Here is a 27708-nt window from a genome sequence, read left to right as displayed (position 1 = left end):
ACACCTGGAGAAGAAAACTGGAGGCAGACGTTAAGCTGACCGGCTACTCCTGGAAGGAGTTGGAGCAAATCGCCCAGGACTGTGGACGTTGGCGGGCAGTTGTGGATGGCCTATGCCCCACCAAGGGCTCAAGGCTTAAGTAAATAAGTAAATAAACTGAATATAATATTCTAGACAAACGCTTTTTTTTTAATTCACCCCCCCCCCATTTTGAAATGTCTATTAAAATGAAAATAATTAATTTTCTCACCTCAGATTTATACATCACAAATTGAAGATAAAAGATCAATAAATAAAATAATCTAATTTAAAACAAAAAAAGAATAGTTTTGTGCAAATTTACCTGTAAAGTCAAAAGTTTAAAACCTTTTCTTTTTAAAACCACGTTGATTTTTTTTTTTTTTTTATAAGTGAAACTTCACATTTTGGTTATATTGTCCAGTAAATATCGGATACCTACAGCAATTTTTTCTATTTCATTCAATGTGGGTTTTTTTTAGATTAAAAAAAAAAATTCACTGCATAAAGAAGAAATAAAATATATTAAATCAAAAACTCATGTATTTCTTTAAGAGAATAAAAAAAATGGAAAATTGGTCGGGTGGTTTGTATTTAAACGGCAAAAACTGATGAGTGAAATGTGATCATTTTCCAAGTACAGTGACCCATATTTTCACACACAAGTCACAACAGCTCACGCACATGTGTTTTTACATTTTTGAAATAATTAATTATGGCCCTTTTAGGCATCCGTATTTCACAACTGGAAGAAAGAGAAGAAACGTTTTGCTAACAGCGGCGAAAACACAATCTTTTTGGACCCTTGCTTAAAAAATTCTTTTATTTAAAAAATACATGGAATCTAAAATATGGATATGGACAAATTCTTATAAATGAAGAATGGAAGCACCCATTGATTAGTATTTTTATAGGTAAGTAATTTTTTTTTAATTTATATATATTTATTAGATTTGAATTAAGTTAAAATTTGTTGAATTTTGTGAAATCTTTTTTAAAGAAAACCGATTTAAAAAAAATATTGTATATTTTTCGATTAAACCTTTTATTATCTTAAAATTTGGTCTTTGCTCATTTTATTGAAAAAAAAATTAGGGTTTGAAATATTCATGTTGTTATAAGCTTCGAAACATAGCAAGTCTAATTAATCAAATGTTTATCACCAGTTTTGTAATGGCGACTTCTGACACTCCTAATGTTGAGGTGGGAAGGAAAATTTTTAAAATGTCTTTATCGTAGCCTCACTGTAATCACAGTGAGACTACTCAAACAGAATAATGGTGCGTAGCCCCAACTGTAAAACCCAGTTGCACACGCACAACTGTATAAAGATTACCTCAGCTGTGCGCACACTGTTTTTCTACATCTCCGCAAATTCAAACTAAACTTTGCCTGTTCACGCAGACATAGTCGAAGGCATCTTACATCACACAGATATTATTCTTTTCATCCAATGGGATTACAAGGAAAACAAATTTAAAAAATGTTTTTTTTTTAAGGTGTCCGTGGAACCGGTTTGGGTCTATAAAAAGGGCATTTTTGTGCCCAGACAGGTCAGTCGACCTTTGAGCAGCACGCTGTAGACATCAACGTCGATCTCCGTCCACATGGACGTTAAACGCATGCAGACTCGATAATTAATCCTCCACATGGAGATGGGCTTTTTACCCTAATGGACTTTTTACCCTTTTCTATCTCTCCGCTAAAGTGAGGGACTTTTATAAAAAAAAAACGACTGGCTATTTCTAACCAAGAACTTTTACTTTTCTCCTTCAAAACATTTAATTACCTCAGTCGCAGGAAGAGACTTTCAATTAAGAAGAAACTTTATCTTCTCGTTTCATTTATTTACAATTTTAAAAAAAATAAATTTTGTATTTACTTTATCTTCAGCCTCCGTCATCTTTGTTTGCTTGTCACCACTATTTTACACTTTATTTTTATTTTTTATTATTTTGAGTTTGCAGGACTAACACCGAAACCCGTTAGTCCCGCAACACCTTAAAAACGTCAACATAAAATGAACATGATCATTTAGCTCGTAAACAGTTTTTTGTAATGAATAAAAGCTAAATTTAAAAATATAAATCAATCAGAACAATTATTATAGTTGTATTTTTAGCACTTCTGTATTATGCGGGCGAGCGCCATTGTTAGGGGGCAATAACTCAAATTTCTTCTTGGTCAAATAAATAACAAACAAGATTTTTTTCCGAACAAAAAAAATATTTGAAAACCAAAACATTTATTGTATAAAAATGTATCAAAATATAATTTTAAAGACATTTATTGAAAAGTCTATGTAAGAAAATATAATTTTAATAAGACAATTTTGCAATTAAAGCAATAGACATCTCCAAAGAAATGTGTAAAACATCATCATTTCGTGTGTTTATTATTTTCTGTGTAAATTTCTATGGATGGTCATCGGCACTATAATGGTTAATAGAAGTAACTTTTTTTTTGCTATCAGATTTTCATATTTATATATATATATTGTATTGATTTAGAAAAATTATTAATTTAAAAAATATGATTTATATTTATTAATCTGTTTGGCTTTTATTGCTTCCTATACAATAAATAAATGTATTTTATCATCTGCAAAATTAAACTTATTTTTAATAGTTATTTTTTAACAATTGCACTGAAATTCTATTTCAAATGAACAAGAAAAAAAGGTTATCAATTATTCTTTTTGTTGCTTATATTAAAAAAATACAATCCCCCCCCTATATTTTTTTATATTGTTTAATTTTAATTTTTTTAATATAAATATAAGCTATACAAATATTAAGTTCTTATTCAGGAAATCTGTTCCAAATTCGTAGATGTTAATAAAACTGGTGCTTGCATAGGTGTATCAGAATTTTTGTAGGAATTTTTGATACCCCTAACACGAAGCTGCGAATAAAATATAACAAACTCGTAATTTCTCTTTTAAAAGAGGGTTGTTTATTTTCTTTATAGATTATACTTCCAAAATAAACTATTACAGTTGTATAAACAGTAATAGAAATATTATTTTTTTATTTTTTAAAAAACAGTAATGAAACTAATTGAATTTTACGAGTTCAGTATTTTTTAATTTTTATCAAAATTACGAGTTCAGTATTTTTTAATTTCTATCAAAATTTTTATATTGATTCTATTCTTATGATATTTTCAGGGTCAATGCGAAATTTTATGCTCTTTCCAATAAACAGAATATAATATTTTAGACAAACGTCTTTTTTTAAATTCACGCCCCCCCCAATTTTGAAATGTCTATTAAAAAGTAAATAATTAATTTATGTACCAAAGTTTTATATATCACAAATTGAAGATAAAAGATCAATAAATAATATATTCTAATTTAAAACAAACAAAAAAAGAATTTTGGGGAAATTTACCTGTAAAGTCCGAAATTAAAAACCTTTTTTTAAAAAAAAACAAAAAAAACACGTTGTTTGTATTTTTTTTTTTTTTAATGAAACCTTGGTCCTTGGTCCTTGGTCCTTTAATTGAAAAATAAATTAGGGTTTGAATTACAGTTTTCGAGTAGTTATAAGCTTGGAAAGACAGGGGGTCGAATTAATTCACGCCCCCCCTATTTTGAAATGTCTATTAAAAAGTAAATAATTAATTTATGTACCAAAGTTTTATATATCACAAATTGAAGATAAAAGATCAATAAATAATATATTCAAATTTAAAACAAAAAAAGAATAGTTTTTTAGAAATTTACCTGTAAAGTCCGAAGTGTAAAACCTTTTTTTAAAATCACGTTGTTTTTTTGTTTTGTTTTTTTTTTAAATAAAACCTTGGTCCTTGCTCCTTTAATTGGAAAAAAATTAGGGTTTGAATTACATTTTTCGAGTAGTTATAAGCTTGGAAAGACAGGGGGTCGAATTATTCAATATTTTTCGTGCTATTTTTTTAAATCATATTTTCAAGTTAAATTCGAGATTTATGATATTTTTTAAACAAATTGTTAGGTGAAAGTACAAAATAGTTACAAAACTCCCTCCCCTCCCCATGTTAAGAATGGTTTTCTAACTACTAACGTTATTATTTTAGTACGGTAACATAAGTGCATGAGTTCCAGAAAAAGTAATTTCTCATATATTACAAAAAGAAACTAGTCAATATTAAGAAAAAAAGCCGCAAAGAAATTAAAATTTATACGTTACTCGATAAACTTTTTTTAAAAAATGGATAAAAAATAATATAAGACTTACCTTTTGTAAATTTGATCTTTTTTTACGAACTGACGAGAGTTAATAAAATAAAATTAATAAGGAGGCTTCTGTTGATACTTATGTATATAAAGATGATGTTACTTAGAGGGCTCCATACTTTTTTTGAAAAAGGCACAAAAACTAAAGTTGACACTATATTAATTCAAATAATCAAATTAAAACGAATTTTTTTAGGATGATGTTGAATTTCCGATTTTAATATTATTAAGAGTCACATATTCTATAATAGAATATATTTTTTTAATATTATTAAGAGTCACATATTCTATAATAGAATATATTTTTTTAATATTATTAAGAGTCACATATTCTATAATATGAATATATTTTTTTAATATTATTAAGAGTCACATATTCTATAATAGAATATATTTTTTTAATATTATTAAGAGTCACATATTCTATAATATGAATATATTTTTTTAATATTATTAAGAGTCACATATTCTATAATAGAATATATTTTTTTAATATTGGAAACCTGTTATAAAAAATCTTTGTTTAAACTTCATATCGCGGAATATTGGAATTTAATATTTTTGCTTTAAAAACAACATTAGAGTTTTATCAAATAAATAGCTTTTTGTTTTTTGTTTTTTTTTTGTTTTTTCAAGCAAATAAATAATTTTAATGAGACATTTTTCGAATTAAAGCAACTTTGAAGGGGCAACAACAAATTTATAATTTAAATGAAACATTCTTCCGAATTAAAGCCACATTGGATTTTTTTTTTAAACATTTTTTTAATTGAAGTAATTGTGGCTCGTGTTGATTGAAAAGTTTGTGTGAGAAAATATAATTTTAATAAAACAATTTCGTAATCAAAGCAACATTAGATTTTTATAAAGTAAAATTGTTTTGTTTTTTGTTTTTTCAAACAAATAAATAATTTTAATGAGACATTTTTCGAATTAAAGCAACATTGAAGGGTCAACAACAAATTAATAATTTAAATGAAACATTTTTCCGAATTAAAAAACAATATTAGAGTTTCTTTGACCGAAAAGCACCACCTGGTGACAGTTTAGTGAAACCTGAAACACACCAAAAAACATGGTGCTCGCCCACAAAATGCAGAAGTTCCATATTTTTTGATACGTAAGTCTATTCTAATGAAAAATTCAAGATATTTGTGATAATTAAAAAGTAAACAATAAACACAGAATGTGTGCGCTTAGTTTTTAACAAGTGAATACCGTAAAAAATATCTGATAAATAAATCGATGTGTGTAAATAGTTATTTGCATATGAAATAAAATATTATAATGATTTTATTCCTTTTTTAAATTTTTATTTAATTTCTAAAGAAAAGGAATAATAAACTTAAACATATTTATTATTATGTGTAATGTATTATTTTATTTTTATCAAAACTGAGTTTTATTCTTATGCCATGTATTGCCGGTAACACATATACTGTGATAAAAAATCTTAATTAATTTCCAATTTATTTGGTCTGTAAGTTGGATTTCTTCTGGTAATTTGACATTATTTTACAACTCTCTTAAAATGCGATTATTTACAGTTTAAAAATCGACCTCCCCTTATATATATATATATATATATATATATATATATATATATATATATATATATATATATATATATATATATATACACTAGCTGTACCTACCCAGTGTGACCCAATCACCTGTGGTGGTCGAATTTTACATTAATAAAGGTTATAATAAAATTAAATTAGAGTTTTTATTATGTGAACAATCCCAGGCAATAGTCGGTTGTCTTGCTGACTCGATTTATTTGGTTGATCATGCAACCAAACTGAGGAAAAGTAGCTTCAGTTAGCAGATTTGGGATTGATAATAATATTTAATAACAATATTGTTTTGATTTTGAGAGAATAGTATGACAAGTATTTTGACTAAATTCAGGAGCATTATCTAACCCTGAGATCCACATCAAAGGATGGTCGGTGTGGGAACAAAGTCAATGGAAATTTACTTTGATATACGATTATGCACGGAGCCAATCAAAAAAGAAGGGAATGTGTCTTAATGACCCCTGATTGGCCAGTTTAAACTGGGGAAACTTCACTCCCCACCCTCCACCTCATTATATAAGCTTATGCATGAAGGATTTTTTAGTTAGTTGAGGTCAGTTGCGAGAAGTTAAGCATTGGAATTGGGAGAATCAAGCTGAATTCAAAAAGCTCTTCACCGTCTCTAAATTATGCTGATTTTGAGATTCAGCTGTTAATCTCTCGCTCGCAAGCTGAATAACATTTTCATCACATATCGTATTTTGCATAGACAAAAAAGAGAATAGATTTGTGTGTGGCAAGAAAATCCTCGCTGCTGATAACATTACTGCAACAAAGGCTTCCACCCCACCCCCTACATCCACCTCTGCAGACTGCTTAAAACGAAAAAAAGGGAAAAAAGTCAGATTCAGATAATTGTGGCTATAAGCTTTCCATCTATCAACATTTACAATATACTAAAATTTAATCTGGAATTATGGATGACTGTTTTTCCAGGTGAAAGTTCTGCTGGTTGTAGATGATATGACACATGTTGAAGTGTGGACTCTGAAGTGATTTCGTTTCAACCGCCTATACAATTATCTTGTACAGTGGTATTTTATTAGTACTAAGCGCTATCAATCGTAGATGATGCAACATGTGTTGACTGTGGACTCTGAAATTATTTAATTGCAACCAGCTTTACCTTTATCTTTGTACAATTACATCATATTAGAACTTAGTCGTTATATAGTCTCTATTAATATAATTTATATAAAAAGAAAACCAACGACTGGAGGTTTGACTTATTGCTTCTGTGAAGGAGTTTGCATTGCTACCAGACCAGATTGTCAACTTGAGTTATTTTTTAGGAACCATCTATCAGGAGAGGCGTGCCTACCTTGACGCCAAAGAGAGGACTGTGGCTTGCAGATCAACAACAACAAACACAATATGGCATGGGCTACACCTGTCTCCCTAGATTGGCAGACTTTTCTTATTGAAACAGAATAACCAGACACCCTCGTCAAACCATGTAGACAATCAGGCCAAGCTGACATGTTGTGAAAGTTGTTCTGGGTGACCAGAATAACCATTGAACTTTTGGGGGCATTCCATAATTGGAAAAGCCTAACACGAACTCATACCTCCCCAAGTGTGTGCATCGGGTTATACCAGCATTACTCTGGCATTATTGTTATTTTCATTCTGAAACTGAAATGAGTCTCTCTGATCTCTCTCTCTCTCTCTCTCTCTCTCTCTCTCTCGATATTGTTATCTCTCAATATAAAACTATGCTTTTATGAATAAAGTAGAACTGTCATGATTCTCTCATTCTCTGTAATGTATGATTTTTTTCATAAATATTTTGTGAAATTGAATTACATATTAATTGATAATTTTTTAATGATATTAATAATCTGATAATTATTTTATTTTATTTTCATATTTAAACCTAACCTCTTGCTTCTCTCTCTCTCTCTCTCTCTCTCTCTCTCTCTCTCTCCTTTTGTTTAAATTATATGTTGTAATGAAAATGTAGTAATTAAAATTCACTATGTAATCATCAATTATTGAATATATTCATGACATTTTAGTTTTAAATTAAGTATTTTAAATCAATTATGAGTAATCATTCATTTTTTTCATGCATGTAATTTTACGCAATGGCCTGTAGGAACAAAAATCAGTTAAATGGTTACTATTCCTCACTTTTAAAATGTTTACTTTATCTTCCTTTGCAAAATGAAGTGTTCAGAATTTTAATAAATTAAATAGAAATGCATTTTTATTTTGTTTATTTGATTATTAATTACTAAATTATGATTTTTGGTTAAATTATCTGGTTAAAATAAGAAAACTGTCCCTAATCCACATGCTGTATATATGTATTTAGGTATTTACTATTTCTTCAGAAACTTTTTAAAAAATGAAAAAAAACAAATGAAAACTGTTTTAATGTAACTGTTTAAAATAAATACAATCTTCAAGTTAATATTACAGTGAATGTGTTGTTGTGTTGTAACATGTTAAAGACATGATTGATTATTCTGTGAAAATGAAAAGTATTTCATCACACCAAAACGTCTGAATTTTGTTGATTTCATTTACTTAGATTTTTTTTAATGTTAAGGAGTATGTAAAGAAGTGCATGTTTGCCTTTTTTTAGGTAACAAAATCTATACAAATTAGGGTTTACCGGAATTGTACAAAGCATTAGCAAGTATTTGTGATTTGTTTTAGGTGTCTAGTATAAAGATATAATCATCATAAAATCATTAGAAGAATACCTGTCCCATGATGAGTAAAATTAATTCTCTGAACAGTTTTGCACCACTTTTATGTTTCCGTACAAAGATTAAAATCCAAATATAAATCAAGATACTAAACTTGTCTAGAACCCTTAGGCCAATTTTGATCCAAATTTATTACATAATTTTGATTCTAGAAAGTGTCTAAAATTTATGGCTTAAACTGAAATTCAGGAGATCCTGCTTAATCGTTATACAATGACTATAGATATTCTGATATATTTGAATTTTTAAATAGAAGATTGTGGGTCCCCTAAAAACTCTTAAAAATACTCCAAAGAAAGTAAAAGTGTTGGGAATATTTATTAATTGATGTCTAATTGTTAAACATTTCACAACATGGTAGGTATCTGAATTTTCATGGAGAATTTTCACCCTTTTTACCGGCTTTGCATAAAACTAAATAGAATTAAGTTTAGCTCACATTTGAACTAGCAGTCTGTCTTCCAAATTTCATCATGATCAGTCAAGTAGTTTAGGAGTGACTCCTGTACATACAAATATAAAAACATATCCAACATTATAAAGTCAGAGATTTACTTATTTATTTATTTTTTTTTTTTTTACAAGGTAGTCACCACATATCAAAGCCCGGAAGCCACTCAGGGATAAGGGTTATTGCGTGTACAGTACGTTAGTATTGGAGATTTGATAAAGTGTCATACTTAAGGGAGCGGTTCATCAGGAATTTGTTTATGTTGGACTTGAAGACATCCAACTTGAAGTCAGGTGGGAAACAGGCAAATAGAACAGAGTTCCACAGGCGCGCACTTCTAAGAAAGAAGCTTTGTTTATGGAATCTACGTTTTGGTTTTGGCACAGATAAATAGTGGGGAAAATTTTGGGCAGTGGTTTCAGCTAGATGGGTGTTTATCATGAAAAATTGGCGAGGGGGGACCAGAGATTGGAGCTCAGACAAGCACTTGCCATGGAAGTAACGATAAGACAGAGATAGGCTCACAACGTCTCTTCTGTGGGAGAGAGGTTGCAGGGAAGGGAAAAGAGCATCCCCCACTAAGCCACAAAGCCTATTTTGTACTCTGTCAAGGCAGGATAGACTATTTTAGCAGCTCCTGCCCAGATGTGGCAGCAGTACTCCATCATTGGATGTACTTGGCTTTTATATAGATAGAGAATTGCATCAGCAGTGAGATATCTTCTGGAGCGGTAGAAGAATCTTACCATTTTTCCAGCGACTTTGGCAACTGACTTGATGTACGTGTTCCATTTCAGGTCAGGAGTAAAGGTCAAGCCCAGATGCTTATCAAAACATGGAGCTTCCCCTAAACGAGAGCCATCCATTTCAACTGATGCCAGATGGGGATCAGAGCGTTGATGATGTAAAGATAGGAGCTTGGTTTTAGATGCATTAAAAGTAACCAGATACCTCTTCCCCCCACTGTACCACGCGCTCGAGATCAGAGGAGAGAGAATCAGAGAGAACTTTGTCATTTACGGCCTTTGATGTGTTGCCATAGATGGTCGTGTCATCAGCATAGATATCAACGAATGATTTAAGTGTCAACGAATAATTTAAGTAATTTATAAATTATAATCAACAGAAGAATATAAGAGGAGAACTAGTTATTTATCAAATTTAAATAAATTCATAAAAAAACTGTGTTAATTCAATTTAAAGGATGATTACTTGTTATTAATGAAGAAAAACAATGTTTTATAATGAAAGAGAAACATACCATGTCCGAGTTCAGTTTGAGCATAAGCACCAATAATTTGCAAATTCTTCGCTTTTGGAAGCCAAAACTTGATTTGTTCTTCATTTCCCATTGACTCAATCGTCGGAATAAACAAGGTAAAATGAAGTGTGAACAGTTGCAAAATGTTTGGATAAAATTCACTGCAAAAATAGAAGAAATGATCTTTTTGTTGATAAACATTTATGATAGCTGGAGTCACAGGCATCAAAACAGATCCATCATCCTTGGATCACTTGATGAGAGAAAAAATTAAAAAATATTTAATTAAAATTAAATACCTTAAGTTAGAGCACAACCGGATAGATGGTCTGACAAGAGTACTACAACAATGGTTGATCAGGGTTAGAGTAGACAAATTTTAGAACACCACAAGTGAGTACAGTTTATCCATTGTTGAAGTAATCATTCTAGAAAGTCAAACCCAACGATTTCTAAAGCAATGTTAAGAATTGTTAAGCATTGTTAAGAATTGTTAAGCATTGTTAAGAATTGTTAAGCATTGTTAAGAATTGTTAAAAATTGTTAAGCATTGTTAAGAATTGTTAAGCATTGTTAAGAATTGTTAAGCATTGTTAAGAATTGTTAAAAATTGTTAAGCATTGTTAAGAATTGTGATGTGAAATTTCAAGGACTTCCAGTGTATCAATTCACCATGTATATGTTGGATGAAAGTTAAGTTAGAGTTCTGTGATATGTTGAGTCATGTGGGAATGATCATTATAAACTACAAAATTTGTAATTAACATTGTAATTGTAAATTAACAAGCACTTCAGTTGGTTGGCTATACTAATTGACTAGGGCTTCCAAATGCGTGATAATACTTGTTGCAAGAAAACCATATAGTCTACAGTCAAGCATCAATTAGTGTTAGATGTTTGACTGTAGTCTATATGGTCTTCTTGCAACAAGAAGCCCTAGTCAATTAGCATTTGCAGCCCTAGTCAATTAGCATGGCCAACCAACTGAAGTGCATGTTGGTAAAGACATAATATTTTGCAGCATATCCTTCAAGAACATCTTGAATAAACAGTAGTTTGACTTCAACCCTGTGTGCCATGTTCCCTCATGTTATGGCATCACAGAAATATGTCTTCTGAGTGTAAAACTGTTTATCTGACTGTAACAACATGCAGAAATTAAAATTTAATGTTAACATTTTGCTATACAACTCCCAAAGGTGTCCCCTATATAAACCTGGCCTCTAGTCACAACGGTCTCTTATATCTCAGTTGATATTTGTTTGAGGGGAACCAAAATTTAAAAAGAAAAGATGGATTGAAACAAGAAAATTGTATTTGATAATAGAAACAGTTTATTGGTGACACATCAAAAGATAATGTGCCATCACTGACTATCCTTGTCAATATGATCCATTTCTATCTGAGTAAAGGGAATCAAATTTCCCAGAAAGAAAGAATGGAAATGTAAGAGAGCAGTGCATATTTACCTAGGGTAGATCTAAATGGAAAAGGTTAAACAATGACAGACTTTTTTACAAAAGGGTTCTAATGAAGATTTCCTGGTGACTAATGGGAGAATGTTAGTATATTTTTTTCGACAGAGTTAAATCTACTCCTACCTCTTCAAAGTATGACTTTTTTAAAAAGAGTCAGTTGGGTCAGAATTAATGTAGGAAATTAGGAAGCTGACTAAAAGTGACTGATAATTTCTGGAAACATGCATCAGGTATTGACAAAAAGGCTTACCATATTGAAATGATGTGTGGCACCTTTGTTTATAGTTCTATGATGTCTGATTGAAGAAGGGAAAAACAACTTGTATATAGTAGAAGGAGATGTGAACAAAATAGTTCTTTGTGTGTAACAGTGGTGATAAGCATGAAAATACATGTTACAAATGAATACTGGACGAATATGCATACAAATACTTTTTAAGTTACTTTCTTTCTCAGTAGTAGAAACAAATTTGACACGTTTTGAAAAACAAAAAACAAAAAACTTCATATCATGGTCAAGAATTGATTTTTAAAATCCAAAGTGCATCTGTTAAATAAATTTTCACTCCAATAAGCTGCTCTTAACTTCCACCAAGTCTTTAAAGTAGGACCTGAATCTGAAGCATGCTGCCTTCAGGGTGTTCTCCAAGAGATGCCCAAACATCAGTTTGTTTTTAATGTTACTGTCTTTCTCAACTGCATTCCACACATAAAGGTTTTGCAATCAGGTAACTTGTGTGGGCTAGATATGAGACTGATGAAGTCGTAGAAGTTCTCAAGTAATCTTTTCTAGGTTTTCGTAGATGTTTGACAACTGAGTCCTGTTGTTGGCCTTCTTGCAGACATCTTCTCTACTCAACATTTAACAACAGTGGATAGCAACTCAATATAACCATCTGAATTGTGTCAGAGTCTTTTCTCAAAGAATGTAGGAGTGGTCTGACATGATCTTCACTGGAAACACACCCAAGGAGCATCACAGTTTGAGGGCATTGTCTTCATTGTGTGTGGGACTTTGTACAACTTGTAAGCTAGCCACCTGTTCTATGTGTTGTGCAACAATCCAGTTTGAGTGGGTATTTGACCTTGAGAAATTTCTCATTTTTCAAAAGATGATTTTGTTGGGCCTTAGCAACAAGTAGTTGGAACTCTTATATGAAGTGTAGTGAAGATCCTTGTTTAGTGCTTTTTAACCAAACTGAGATTCATTTCTATCAACAAGGTTAATATTGCCTTTGCTTAGATCTTGTGGCCCCCTTTCCTTGCAGTTTCTCAACAGATTTTGTCATGCAGCAAGAATGCCTGCTATTATCATTTCTCCACTGTTTTCATGTCTTCATCACAATTCACCAGATCATATCTTACAACTTTCAAAGTATTCTCAACGAGTTGCAGCTAAGATTTTGAATTTTTAAATCAAATACAAATTATTGTGATGCAAGATAATAATTTCCAATATCATGGAGCTTTCCAATCATCCATGGTCTTCAATTCTCAGACCTATCAATAATGCACAGAAACAATTATCCATTTAAGTTTACTACTGCAAATAATTCTGAAATGAACGAATATCAAAACATCAAATTTGTCCCATAATGCATTTCTATTCTAACTTTTTACTGTATCAACTCATCTTGTATCAATTAATTATTAAAAAAGTAAAGGAGTTTTCACTTTACTCGTAACCAAATATACACTTACTATATATAGTTGTAGAATTACACTAATCATTATTTCAAAGTAATTAAAAATTAAAATAATAAAAATGTTATTAAAATGTTGAAAAAACTTAATATTTTTATTATTTTGAAAAAGTTTGAAAATTTCTCATGAAACACAATTTTTTTTAATTTTTGTAATTTTTGTAGGATTTTCTTACCTTAAGATAACATACTGATCTGTTTGGGTAGTAATATTCAATTCTTCAAATCGTCTTTGAAAATAAATTGATTTCTCAACCATAAAAGAAAACAGTTGTTCCCGGGAAAAGAAATGAACTTCCTTCAAGTCACCAATATTTGGATCATCTTTAAATAAATCAACTAGAAAAAAAAATACATACATGAATTTATAAATATGAGGGTGTTTTGCTTGTTTTTTTTGGGGGGGGGGGACGAATTAAGATAAAGTAACAAGAATGTTTCTAAGATGCTAATTCTTTCTAAATTCATTTAATGCTTTTTGTTTAAATAAAAAGTCAAGAACTGATTTTTTTCTTAAACTTTTGTGACAAAAAAGAGCAACAGAGGATCGCATTTTGCATTAAAGAGTTTTTTTCAATTTTCCGAATCACTTTTTGAATCTTTTTAGTTCTTTCATTCTTCTCTTTCTTCCTTTCAACTTTGGCATTTACAAGGCACCATGGAATTACATTTTTCCAACCAAATAAAATCAGTACAAAATGATCAAATAATGTCACACAATTAAAAATATAAGATAAAAAATATTTACTCTGTTAGATACAAGAAAGATTTAATGTCTCGTTTAAAGATTGTCAATAGTTAACGAATCACATTTGCTGAGTTTTGCTGTTCCAACTGTTTCTATACTAAAAACCATAATGGGCCACAATCTGTGATCGTTAAAAAATTGTAAGCACCATTTTATGTAATGTCCATCGCTAACCATTGCCAATTGCTGCTCACCTCCAGTTTTCCCTTTACCCAGTGGATTAGTGCTGGATCTATAGATCAGTATTCCATACACATCTGTATAGCCAACTTTAACTGTTGCTTTTGCTATCACTGGGGAAACTTTTCTGGTGTAATAAGTGCTATGTCGACTCATGGTTGTCCACTGTTTTTGTGAATGGCTACGATTCAGGCTGCATCCAACTCAGCAATTAAAGGCTCAGGCATGTCCCTCTGTCAAAGATGGCCTCAGCACTAATGTTGAAATTTTTAATAGAGAAATAATTTTTATTTATACACAGTCAACATCTCGCCATTTGGGTCAAGGAATGCATTCCTTGACTGGCAGGTCACTTCCATCATCATCAGCATCGGTATAGTTCGCTTTCTAGCAGCCAGCTCCACTCCTACCCTCTGGAGAGGAGGAAAGGGCTTTTGCCCTTTTTCGTCAGTTCGAATCTAGCCGGCCAAGAAGAAGGACGCTATTCGGCTCCGTCAAAAAGGATTCTTGACGTTAAATTCTATGGGGTTTTTTCTCTCCTCCTTTGGAGAAAGACGTTTGTTTAGAACTTCATTGGTTGGTACTAAACTATTAACGTTATTTTACTCTCAGTCATTATAAGACAACAAGGTCTTATGACTGGAAGATTAATACCGCTTATTAAAAGACAAACGAGTCTTACAACTGGTAAATTATTATTCTCAAAGGACTAATGAAGAAAACTACCGTGTGTTGAGGAGTTCTTTTCTAAGAAGAACAAAATTTAATTTCGCCGACGAGATGAGCAGAATATTGCCCCTAGAAAGGAAATCCCCTCTTTGAAAGATTTTTCAACCAAAGTTTCCTTCAGAAAGGAAATCTTCCATAATTCAAGGAGTTACTCCGTATTTGTACACATAAAGCCTACCAAAGCGGCTTTATGATCTTCTCTCCCCTTTGAATTAAAAGGCACATGAGCCTTCACAAAGGAAATTACTTCTTTCTCCCATTTTAGGTTAAAGAAACTTTTTGTTTGTCCTTTTGGAAAAGAAAAAAAAAAAAGAACATTTTGTCAAAGAAAGACTGAACATTTTGTTAAAAGGACTGAATTCTAAACAAGGACTGTTTTCCGTTTTTTATATGTTCTTTTCTTTCAGCCTTTCTTGCAACTAAGGATTGACATCTTTTTTTGTGTTTTTTTTTATGTATTTTTAAATGTTTCCTTAATGGTTTTTTAACCCGAGCCTTGGGAAATAAAAGCAATCGATAACTTTTTGTTTTAATAAACTTGGATCATTTTAAACTTATTCGGGTCTGTATTTCTTTTGCTCATTTCCACTACTCTTTTCCGACAAATTTGCCATAAATGCTTTTTTCCCCTTTTTTTCTTTCCTTTTTGTTACCATGAAAACCGGATTTTGGTGACGAACCCAAAATTTTGTTGCTAAACCTGCTGAAATCATTAAGTTTGGTCTTTTGAATCTGGTCACATATTCCAAGAAACAACTGTAAGTAGATAAATTCTAATGACAAAACCATTTTCAGGATTTAGCAGAGAAGCCAACAAATGGAAAAAGGTCAATAATTCAAATATATAACAAATAAATGTTACCAAAAGCAAGTTACTCTTCTACCTACCTGGATAAGTTTTGTGCATTTTAACAGAATCTAAAGCTTTTATTCGGTTCGAAAAAGAATTTGTATTGAGCTGCTAAATTAAACAGGCAAATCGAAACGATGGGTACAGGCAAAAATAACTGAAAAAAAAACCCAAAAAAAAACGGATCCCTATGCTTTTTAAAGAGGCTTATCATAATTATATTTTTAGTTTACACCTAAATTTTGATTGTGTTTTTAAAATAACAAACCAAAGTTAATCCCTAAAAGAAAAAAATGTATATTTACATGTTAAAAAATACAGTGAAAAATGTTCATGCGTGCAAGGAAAGTATTGCAATTTTACATGTAAAACTTACACTAAAATGTTACCTTTTTTGCAATTTTTTTTTTTTTTGGTAAAAATATTGAATAAATAATACTTAATTCAATGATAATATAATAAGTTCGAGAAAATTAATTTTTTTTCAAGTTATATCGATATTAGTAACACATACTTTAGGGGCTTTTTTTTTGTAATGTTCCTGAAAAAAAAGCAAAATTAAATTCATGCGTTGTTTTCTTTTTTTTTTAGTATTGTTGTGTAGCAGGGGACTCATATTAAAGAGATATGACAAAGGATTCATATTGGGACAATACATATAACGGATATAACGATAGTGATGATGAGGGAGAGAAGACATACAGTTCTGGAATGCTTGGGACTTCATATATATATACTGACTGGAGATGTATACAAGTTCTTAACACAGAGGAGGGGAGGTGCATAATCCACGAATGGTTACACAATGTTCATTATAGATAATGATAATAACAATTAGCTTTTCTGTTGTCACTGAATGACGACACAAGACAACACGTACAAAACATGATGATGACTTCTTTATTTATTGGATCGACCGGTCGATTGACGTCAGGAATTCACTTGTATCTACATGGTTAAAAAGGAGGGCAAGCACAGTCACCAAAGGCTGGGATGATGAGACAGATGACGATCTGTTGCTTTGCATGGTGAAGGAGATCATCGCAAGGTTAAAGCAGGATGACCCCGCCAAGGGAGACTGGTGCGTGCGGGGAGACAAACTGAGGGTGTGGGTGGATGCAAGCTCTCTGGCAATTGGTGTGCTGTTGGAGAGGAATGGTGATGCAATTGAGGACGCCTGCTGGTTGTGACCAGTGAATGACGCTGCTCATATCAACCTGGCAGAGCTTGATGCGGTGATAGAAGGTATCAACCTGACACTCCAGTGGAAAGTCAGGAAATTACGCATACACACAGATTCACTATGCGTGTACCACTGGATATCAGACACACTGACAGGCAAGACCAGGGTGCGCACTATACAGCCAGCAAGATGCTGATCAGACAGAGGTTGGAAACCATGGGAAAGCTGGTAACAGAGTACAACCTGTCTGTGGATGCGGTACTGGCCACTCCAAATTGCAACCTTGCTGATAGACTCACTTGGGTGCCACAGAGATGGTATGACACCATGAAGAAGAAAGCCAAGCCAGTACCATTATGTGCATCTTCTATTGAGGTGGTGGATGAAATCAGGAAGATACACCACCTCAGTGGACACCCCAGAGTGAGACGGACATGTTATTTTGTGCAGTTGTCCAATCCGTTGGTGTCCAAAAGTGCAGTGAAAACGGTAGTCAAGGAATGCCAAACATGCCAGTCAATCGACTCCGCCCCGGCCAGATGGCAGAAAGGTCAGCTGGGAGTAAACGCGACTTGGAGCTGACTGGATATGGACATAACCCACTACGGCAGCTACCACTTCCTCACCCTGATCGATTGTGGACCAACAAGGTTCACAATCTGGCGCCTGTTAATAAGACAGGATTCCTCTAGTGTCATCCGTGAATTGGAGTCCATATTTTATGAAAGGGGGCCACCTGAAGAGATCCTCACAGACAATGGCACGGCCTTCTGCAGTGGGGAGTTCAGACGTTTCGTAGACAAGTAGGGCATCCAGCTCAGACACAGATGTGCATATGTACCGAGTGGCAACGGCATAGCAGAGCGGTGCCATCGAAGCGTGAAGAGGATCGCAACAGGAAAACAATGCATGATCGCAGAGGCGGTCTATAGATATAATGCAACTCCAAAGGATGGCATGACTGCTGCAAGTGCACCCACCAATGCGATCCATTGCTATCGAGTGCGCATCAAGGATATTGACGCCCGTCTGTCTGATCGGCAGGAAACTCGAGGGCCGTATGAGTTAGGGGACACTGTCTTTGTGAAGTCTCCCAATAATCAATGCACCAACAGCTTTCAAAGAGAGCGAATCACTGGCATCATCAGTGAGAAAGCCATGCTAGTCGATGGTACCCCACGCCATGTGAAGGATATCTGGCCTGCCCTGAATATGAACCAGTTGGCGAGTAGCAGTAATGGTGAATCATCCAACAATGACCTGTGGATCCGACCTATTCCTCATGATGGTACAACTGCGAACCCCAACGCTGATGTCGATAGTTCCAGCACCTCTTCTGAGAGCTCCAATGAAGATGAAGAAGTCCAGCCTGATGGTATGACTGCTGCCAATGGTTCCGATGCCTCTTCTAAGAGCTCCAATGAAGATGAAGTAGTCCAGCCAATCCCCCTTCGTAGGAGTGCCCGCAACAAATGACCACGTCCACCATGCCACATGTGTTGTCTGGAGACCAGGGGGAAGTGTAGAGTTGAATGTAATAATCAAAGAAGACAGCGCCCACGTGTGTGTGTATTGTGCGGTTATACAACTTACCTTCGGATGGGATCTGAGAGAGAAATTAAAGATGGCAGCAATGGATTTATAAGGTGTAGTCTCGTGGAATCTCATGAGATCTCATCTTCCACTGCACACGTATGCAAATGGAATAGGGTCAGTTTTCTAATAAAATGCCTGTTGGCAGAGGCAGTGGAGAGAACACGTGCTGAAAGTTGAGAGAGTCGAATTCTAGCTGAACTTTATTTTATTTTGTTTTGCTGTTTACCAGCCCATTTAACTGCAGACTCATATGCTAAATTTTCGTCGAACAATATATATTATACGGCTTAGCATCACAAGTTCGTTTGAGAAATTTTATTACTACACAAGCAAAAAGGCCCGCATATAAAATCAACAATAGACTCTTTGATATGACAGGGGTGTGTTTCAAATGAATGTTTCTGTTTAAAGGAAAGACCTATTGTTGACTTTATATGCCTGGCATTACTGGTTGTGTGGTGATAATGGTTTGAATTTAAGTTTAAAATCAAAAAGTCAACTATCATTGTGAAATTGTGCTTGACATTTATTTTGAAGAGGCACCTGTCATATCAAAGAACCTACTGTTACTTTAATATATTAGGCCTTTCGGCTTTTGTGGTAATAAAACTTCTCAAATACACTTGTGATGTTAGGCTGTGTAAGGTGTTAACTTTGATCAAAATTGCCTGTTCTTTCTTACATTGAATTATTTTGGTTATCAATTATCGATTCTTGTCCAAGACATGCCAATACATAACCTATCTAAGAACACTACCAGGTACATAAAATACATTTGTGTGAAAATTCATAAAAATCGACGCAGCCGTTTTCAAATATGGACTTGAAATAAACTCACAGACAAAGTTTCTTTTATATAATAATAGAGATTTTCTTTCTTCCCTGGTTTTTTACTGAAAGGTTCTTCTCCTCACTAAAGTTAAAAGGTTTGAAGATCCAGGTAGCTAAGCGTGTTCAATTATCTTTTCGTGCAGAGTTTAAATTCAATTTTTACTTCTGTATAGGTTATTCTTCACAAATGGAGGATTTTGTTAGATGTTTTAGAAGTTTTACACATATTTATTTTATAATTGATGTATTCATAGTATTCCTGTCTGTCTGTTTGTTTGTTCACAATTAGATTAATATATACAAAAGAGCCATTACTTTCCTATTGTATTTATTTCTATATATATAGTATGATTCTTGCAAAATATAGGATTAAGAGGTAACCTCATTTGCATATTACATTAAGGAAAATCGATTTTACTAAATAGTTGTTCGTTAGTTACTGTTTATAGCAAGAGAATTGTTTTAAGTGTTCTTTTTAAGATTGTTATTTAAGATTTATATTGATAATATATTTAATTTATTTCGAATTATTATTACTGACATCGATTTTTTTAAAAACCGGTTTAGAGTTAATTCTCCTATCGTCTTATCTACTAGCATTTCAGCCTGGCGTTACCCGGGTATTTAGCGGCGTATGTTGAGCAAACAAAAAAAAAAAAAGCAGTCAATTTTTTTAACTTTGACCCCGATTATGACGCCTTAATATATATTGTTTGGGGCTCAAATCAAGTTATTAAGTTAGATCCATGGCCAAGGAAACTATATCTAAAATTTCAAGTGTTTATACCCAAAATTATTGGAGGAGTTTGGTAGAGTTCTCAAAGGTCAAATCATTGAACTTTGGCCCCTTAACAGCCAGATTTCTGGCCGAAAACAGATTTCAAAGATTTTCCCAAATCTCAGTACCCTGTATATCAAATTTCGAGTCTGTAGACTGAAAATTGATAGAGTTATTGCGTTGGAAAATGTACACACACACACACACACCCACACAGACACGTTCACTTTTATATATAGACTAGCGGGCTGTACCCGGCGTTGCCCAGGTGTTTGGAGGTGTGTATGTAGGAGGGGGGGTTAATATTATAAAAAAAAACACGATGTTATAAAAAATTGGAAAAACTAAAACAAAGCAAAACTACGAACAAATGGAAAAAATGAAAAAAAAAAGGTGTAAAAGAGGAAAAAAGGTTTAGGTAGGAAGACAGGCTCGAACCTGAAGCATCGAGGCTAAGGTGGAAAAAAAATGCCTGACACGTTACCTCTATGCCAAAGAGACAATTGAGAACGGATAAAATTAACCCTTTAAGAACACTTGCAGGTGGTTGAAACTAACGTCAACGTTTTCTAGGTCAAACATGACGTCATTGTCGTAGTAGCAGGAGGAGGCCGAGTTTAGGGTGAAGGAACACCCACACACACACACACACACATTTTAGCTTTTATATTAATAGATGCCCCACCCCCCGCCCTGGTTTAGCTAATACATGATGCGTAAAATTGAAAGGAATAATAAAACAAAACAAACGTGAAAGAATACCAAAGGAAAAAAAAGAAAAAAAAACAAAAAGTTACCACGTAAAATGCAAATATGTTTATTTAAATCTAATATTTTTTTTTTTTTTTTAAATCGAAAAACAAAATTCAAAAAAATAAAACTTACCGTGTATAATGAAAATATGTTTCTTAGATTTTATTTATTTATTTTTCTTTGTTTCAATGAAAAAGAAAAAAAAATGAATAAATAAAACCAGAAAACTGACCGTGTTTTTTAATTTTTTTAATGTTGGTTTGTTTTGATTTATTTTTCTGTATCGTTTACTTTGTTGTCGCTGTTAACCAATTTGAATGTCGTCTGATTCCAATATCGATAGCGTAGTAGTAATTGTGCTAATGAAACTCTCAGAAATGCAATGTATAGAAATAAATAATGAATAAGTAACTAATCAAAAACAGGAAGTCAGAAACATAATAGAAGTATAAAGACAGTAAATAAAATATTAAAGCGGCTAATCGGTGCAATATTGGAAGAATGCTGGCAGCTGACTGTTAAAGTTTCTTGTAAAAACTAGAATTCAATGTTAGTTCGTTTTGTTTAAATAATCCTTCGAATCGCACCCCCCCCACCGCCCTTCTACAAAAAGAAAAAATATATAAAGTGAGGAAAAAAAGAGAAAAAAAAAAAGAAGAAATTTATAAAATGGCACAAGTAACCCACAGAATAACTGGAATGTAAAGTCGCGTTTCACCCGACGGAAAAATGTCAAGCCATATTTTTTAAGCAACTAAGAACTCAAACTGGTGTTCCTCGTATATTCCTCTGTGGATGTATACGTAGCGGTGTTAAGTGGTTGCAGGCGGAGTATGAATCGAATAGAGAGAAAAGATTTTACAACTTCCATTGATTCTAACCGATTGTGGCAGTGAACTCTCACCGGAAAAAATATAGAAATGTACGAATATCAAGGAACTATAAGAGTAATAGGCCTATAGCACACCTCAGATCCTGTGCTGAAGTGTGGGGACATTACAGTTGAATGTAATGTCGTGATTTTTAATCCTATTAAGGTCAAACTCACACGGGAAAAAATGAGTTCATTTTATTTATATAGATAGATAGATAGAAGAAGAGAAGAGAAGAGATAATAGATAGATTATGTAAGTCTCAAACATTTGTTTGTATGTTTGTATTTGTTTGTATATTCGTTAACTTTTGTAAGTCACATCAGACCGGGTCGAAACTAGTACTATCTAAAAGAGCGATCCCTTGGGCACATAATATCTGAAAATTAGAAAAAAAGATTAATTCTGTGGTGGTCAACTGAACCATATTTTGCAAGTCATGTATGTGTTTATGTTTTTAAACGTTATTTTTTCAGGGTCATGATGTCAAAAATCATCATGGTACGGTTGGCAAAAGCATTTGCCACTTACCCTTTTCCCTTCTTTTCCTCTTCTGCGTTTCAGATACGAGCCTGCGTATGCGGCTAATTTTTTTTTTTTTTCCAATCGCACAGGCATTCACTGCTATTTTTACTGAAACAAAAGTCGTTTTGATTCATTTGGGGGAGGGGCAGGTTGTCACCTACTTTTTCCGTTTTTTTCGGGGGGGGGGTACTCAATATCTTTAGTATAGCAGATCTGTCCAAAACGAATTTCATGTCCACCCGAGTAATGCTGGATATCCATGCTAGTTTCTTATATAATTATGTTGAGAATTTATTCAAACATTACAAAAACCTCTGACACTGGAAGCAAAGATTCAAAATTTGCATTATACAATGCTGGAAACAAGGTAAGCAAATTTATTCAGTCCAACATTTTTATTTTAAATATATGTCGTACGATTTTTGATAAAAATTAATTTGAATTGATTGGCTTGCTTAACAAACTAGAAGTTTAAATTATATTGAATAAGTAAAATTTAACAAAATTTAACAAATTTAAAAGACAAGTTTCAACCACAAAAAGAACAAAAATCGAAAAAAATAAAATGATTTGTTATGTCCATTTTTTCATTAACAAAGTAAATAAGTTGTATACGAACATTTTATTTTCATCTAAGAGGTTGGTTTAACTAAAAAAAACTATAATCTGTGTGAATTATATATATATATTAATGTTGAGACGATTAATTGGAATCGGGAATCGGAACTTTTTGGGGTATGGGAATCGGTATCAGAATTGGAAAAATTCTTTTAATCGATTCTTTTAATATTTTTTAAACTTAATTTTCCATTGCTTGTACTGATGATAAATCTTTATTATTTTTAAACTTTAAGTAAAACTAAACTCTAGAGATCATATTAACATCCAAATAAGATGTATTTTTTTTTATTTGCATAAAATAAACAAAACAAACTTGAAAATTTGCTAGGTAACCTTTAGAAGCATGCAGTTTATTTACAAGGTATCGAAATAATTGTTTAAAATGAAAGAAATATTTTGTCAAGAAAAATAATATCAAGCATTATTGCTAATTAAATAAAAATAGAATATAAAAAATGTTTTTTAATCTTTAATTTATTTATTTTATGGGTTCATGCTTTTTTCATGTTGGGTTTTGTCCGCTCCTTCACTCAGCATTGACAAATATGACAAGGAATGGACAAAGCATTGTAAAAAAGCTTAGCTTTGAATTGTTTGAAATGAATTTGTTAATTTTCATACTTCCGTGTGAAAAACTTTTAGCTTCAAATTTTCTTTGATTCTGCCTGTATCATTTACGTATGCTAAGATTCCTATTGTGCCAGATGCCATTGTCTGAAACCCTGTTCAAGTATTTTTTCGCATCTACCAGCCAAATATAGTTTACAGTTAAAAGATTTCAAATGAAAGGGCAAGTTTTATTTTCTTGGAACCGCTTTATCTGACCACCATGTCCACTGAAATTGTTAATGTTTTATATCTTCCAAGAAAGTTTAAAATATGCATTAATATCTCACAATAAATTTATCAAACTCTTGGATAAATTTCATAAAGGGAAAACATTTACAAGTTTATCAAATTAAAAAAGAAATTATATCTACATTTAAAAGTACTCTCCCCCAATGATAATCTACTTTCTGGGGCGATATTTGTGAAAACACTAAAAACAAAATTATTTTAGAATATAGAATGGAGGGTTAGTAGTGCATAAAATTTAGGGCAATTATTGAATAAATATTGATTGAAAATAGCTTGTTGTTCAAATGTCTTTTTAAAAAGCGGCTACCCCTCCCCCAAAATTATATTTAAAAAAATATCTTAAAATGTTAAGGGTTTTTTAAAACCAAATAAAATCGACTTTTATAAGTTATGAACACGTTTCGTACTACTGTTCTCATATTGAGTGTTTCTATTTACTTGCCTCCCCTATCGGGTAAAGTTAGACACAAGGTCGTTTTTTAATGTGGGGAATATCCAACCCCAAAAGAAAGGATACTCTGGGTCGGAACAAAAATAAAAATCGCCTCAGTCTAGAAGGACTTCTCCTTCATTGAATGAAGAGAGGATAGGTGAAGTATAACATTTTGTTAACGTTTCGATTCATGTAACCTCCGACCAAAATTCTGTGCATATTCTCGAGTTCAACAGAAAAATTCCTGAGTTTGAGAACACAAAACAGAACAATTAGTATATTACATTTTTTTTTTAATTGGGGTGAGGGATAGGGGTTTGGGAGCCATCTTCTTAAAACAATATCTCCCACAAGAACTATTCCAAAATTTATTTTCATCAATATTTATTCAATAATTGCCCTTTCTTCTTAGCTGGCCAAAATGGCCCTTTTTTTATTGCCCTTTCTTCCATTGCCTTTCTTCCGTTGCTCAATTTTCATAAATTTAATGTAAAATGATCACCCATTTCCAGGCCATCTAATTGTTTTAAAGCAGTTAACTAAATTTTTTACCACTGACCCCGAAGCCCAATCAGCAAAATCATAAAACCACAAGTAATCACTTTATTTTTCGTATTATCACCCGGACTTAGTAGTAGGAAGAGGTTGTGTCTTTTATGACTTTTGACAATGACATATTGTATACTACAGTTTGACCAGGAACATAAACATAGCCAAAATTAAAAACAAACAAAACCTGTTACCTGTTCTTAAAACACTGTATGGTTCAAAAGGGGTGATCATTTTATGTTAAATATATATGCGAAACTATTTTCAGATTGTTTACATGCAATGACCTAAAAAATGGAAAATCGAATTTTTCCTTGCTCAACAAAAAGTTATAATGTAAAAAAAAACTGGTAATTCATATATTTACATGTACCATTTTATATGTAACTGTTAAAAATTCAATAAAAACATTACCTATAAACACTCGTAATTATAAAAAATAAGTATAAAACGATTTCTTTAGGAATTTAAAGTGCAAGATCAGTTTCACACATAAATTTAATGTAAAATGAGCGTCTTTTTCCAAAACATTCTTTTTCCAAAACATTCTAGTATGTTAGGGTAATTAACAAAAAACAAAATATTTTTTTCTATTAGAGATAAATTATGTGCGTTTATTTGGATGGGATGTTTACTTTTTAAACGATTATGCATGGTTTTACAACGTTGCCAATCAAACTTAAGTTAGTGGGAAACAATTTAGTTTTGATTCATAAAGAATTAGAATGGCTCAGAAATGATGATTATTTTACGTTAAATTTACATTCTAAACTTATTTTCCACTCTAAATGCTAGTATACTAAATACTAAAATACTAAAATGATTGCTTTTTTTTTGCAAGTTTTTTAAGGGTTTCACACGTAATCACCTATAAAAGTAATATTTCATTTTGGAATAGGGATTTAGCTAAGAGTTTTAATCTACAATTTTTTTTATTTTTTTTTTTTTTTATTATTATTATTATTATTATTATTATTATTATTATTATTGGCTCACAAGGAGCTTTCACACAGGTTATCAAAGATCTCTTTTTGAAGACAACCTGTGGTGTTCCTTGGAAGCTGAGTGAAAACATGTCTTCCCAGAGTTCCAGTACTCTCCACATCTCTCGATAATATTCGCGAATGACTTTACATTATCAAAACAGCCATTTATCATTGATTTCTCGCTGACAGCGGCCATTGGTCTCCATTGGAATTTGAATGGCAATAAGCCTCCCCAAAGTCCCAGTTCTTGTTGTACTTGTCCAGCGGAGGTCTGGTCAGCGCTCTCTCCTCGGTCTTTCCATCCTTCTTGACCCTTCTCAATTATTTGACATCACTCTTTGGGGTGGGGTGGGGGGGCAATGGGAGGGGGGATAGAAAATTCATGGATTGCAGCTATGTTCTTGGTTCAACACTTCTTAACGTTTTGTCTTTGCAGCAGTTTATCTGGCCTGTGCATGTGGCTCCTGTGTATTATTCTCCACATTCAAGGGGTTTTCTTAATATTTCAGCTGTTTTCATTATTGTTATTCATTGTATTTTTCCAGCCAAATTTTCCCATTCTTTTTTCAAAGCGTTTTGGAATTGCTCCCAGTGCTCCCACCATTATAAAAATTATCTTGATTTTCTTTATCATCTATATCCCTTTCAGTTCTGTGTATTTGTTCTGTTTCTCCTTTTCTTTGATATTCACCCTGTGGTAAGCTAGGACAGTAAAGTCTACGATTTGTCAGGACTTTTCTTTTTTTTAAATTATTACGACATCTGATCTTCTTGCTTGGATGGGTTTGTCTATTTGCAGGTGATGATGATGATGATGATGATGATGATGATGATGATGATGATGATGATGATGATGATGATGATTATTATTATTATTATTATTATTATTATTATTATTATTTGCATCTCGTTTTTTTTTTCAACAAAGCAAATCAATGTAATAACTCACCAATTTTTTATAATTAAAATAACTTTTTCATTTCATTAATAGAGAGAAGGCACTGAATAGTTAACAAAGCCCACAACCTTTCTATGTTAAAAATGGTTTTCTAAATAGTAACATTATTATTTAGAAATTCGTCCATAACAATGAGAAGGAGCATTGTTAAATATTTTGTTCTTACATTGTTTTCTCATTTTGCCTTTCAATCGTTGACTATTTTCAACTGTTTATGAAAACTTTCAAGCAGCATGTATCATGTTGTACACTAATGACGAACTGATACAATCTGGCTTTGTTTTAAAATCAAAATAAATCTTTTGTTGTCCTACAATTTTCCATCAATTACAAGGAACACATTCGAAAAAAAATATAAATGGAAATTAGCAGGACTTATGTAACAATTTAAAAATTAAAAAAAAAAAAAACACAAATCTCTAATTAAATATTTATAAATTTCAAAAGAATCGGAATCAGAATTGGGAATCATATCGAAATCATAAATTTAGAAAGGAATCGGTAATTGTATTGGAGTCGGGAAAAATTTTGGAATCGTCCCATCACTAATATATATATATATATATATATATATATATATATATATATATATATATACTAGCATTTCAGCCCGGGTGTTTGGAGGTGTGTATTGAGAAAAAAAAAAAAAAAAAGTGGTAGTAGGAAGGCAAGCTCTAACCCATATCGCAAAGGAGGAAAAGAACTGGAAAAAAAACTGACGTCTTTGCTGTTATGACCACTGCCAAACCGGAAGTGACGTAGGTTTAAATTAAAGCTAGACAATCGAAAGGAGAGGATGACTTTTGAAAATATCGGCGAAAAAGTGAC

General features: G+C 32.3%; 2 protein-coding genes across 5 annotated transcripts in view; one reads left to right on the top strand and one right to left on the bottom strand.

Annotated features, from left to right (window-relative positions):
* The window catches only part of LOC145293813 (adenylate kinase 2, mitochondrial-like), a 187158-nt gene that overhangs the window by 76801 nt on the left and 82649 nt on the right, over positions 1-27708 (top strand). The gene's annotated exons all lie outside the window — the stretch shown is intronic.
* Positions 1-27708, bottom strand: part of LOC145293812 (peroxisomal acyl-coenzyme A oxidase 1-like) — a 156116-nt gene that overhangs the window by 87574 nt on the left and 40834 nt on the right. For 3 of the 4 annotated variants that reach the window (XM_080140423.1, XM_080140422.1, XM_080140421.1), the window contains exons 2-3: positions 13607-13769; positions 10250-10410 (exon numbers count right to left, since the gene is read on the bottom strand). In XM_080140423.1, the coding sequence (XP_079996549.1) occupies positions 10250-10410; positions 13607-13689 (244 nt within the window). In that variant the 5' untranslated portion in view covers positions 13690-13769. Of the gene's footprint in view, positions 1-10249; positions 10411-11977; positions 12024-13606; positions 13770-27708 lie in introns of those variants that run through there. The other variant, XM_080140424.1, reaches the window with a different exon arrangement.

Source organism: Euprymna scolopes, chromosome 15 (assembly GCF_053919585.1).
Source record: "Euprymna scolopes isolate OS-2025 chromosome 15, ASM5391958v1, whole genome shotgun sequence".
Classification (NCBI taxonomy): domain Eukaryota; kingdom Metazoa; phylum Mollusca; class Cephalopoda; order Sepiida; family Sepiolidae; genus Euprymna; species Euprymna scolopes.
The sequence above is the reverse complement of the archived record's forward strand: the minus strand, read 5'-3'. Positions and strand labels throughout refer to the sequence as shown.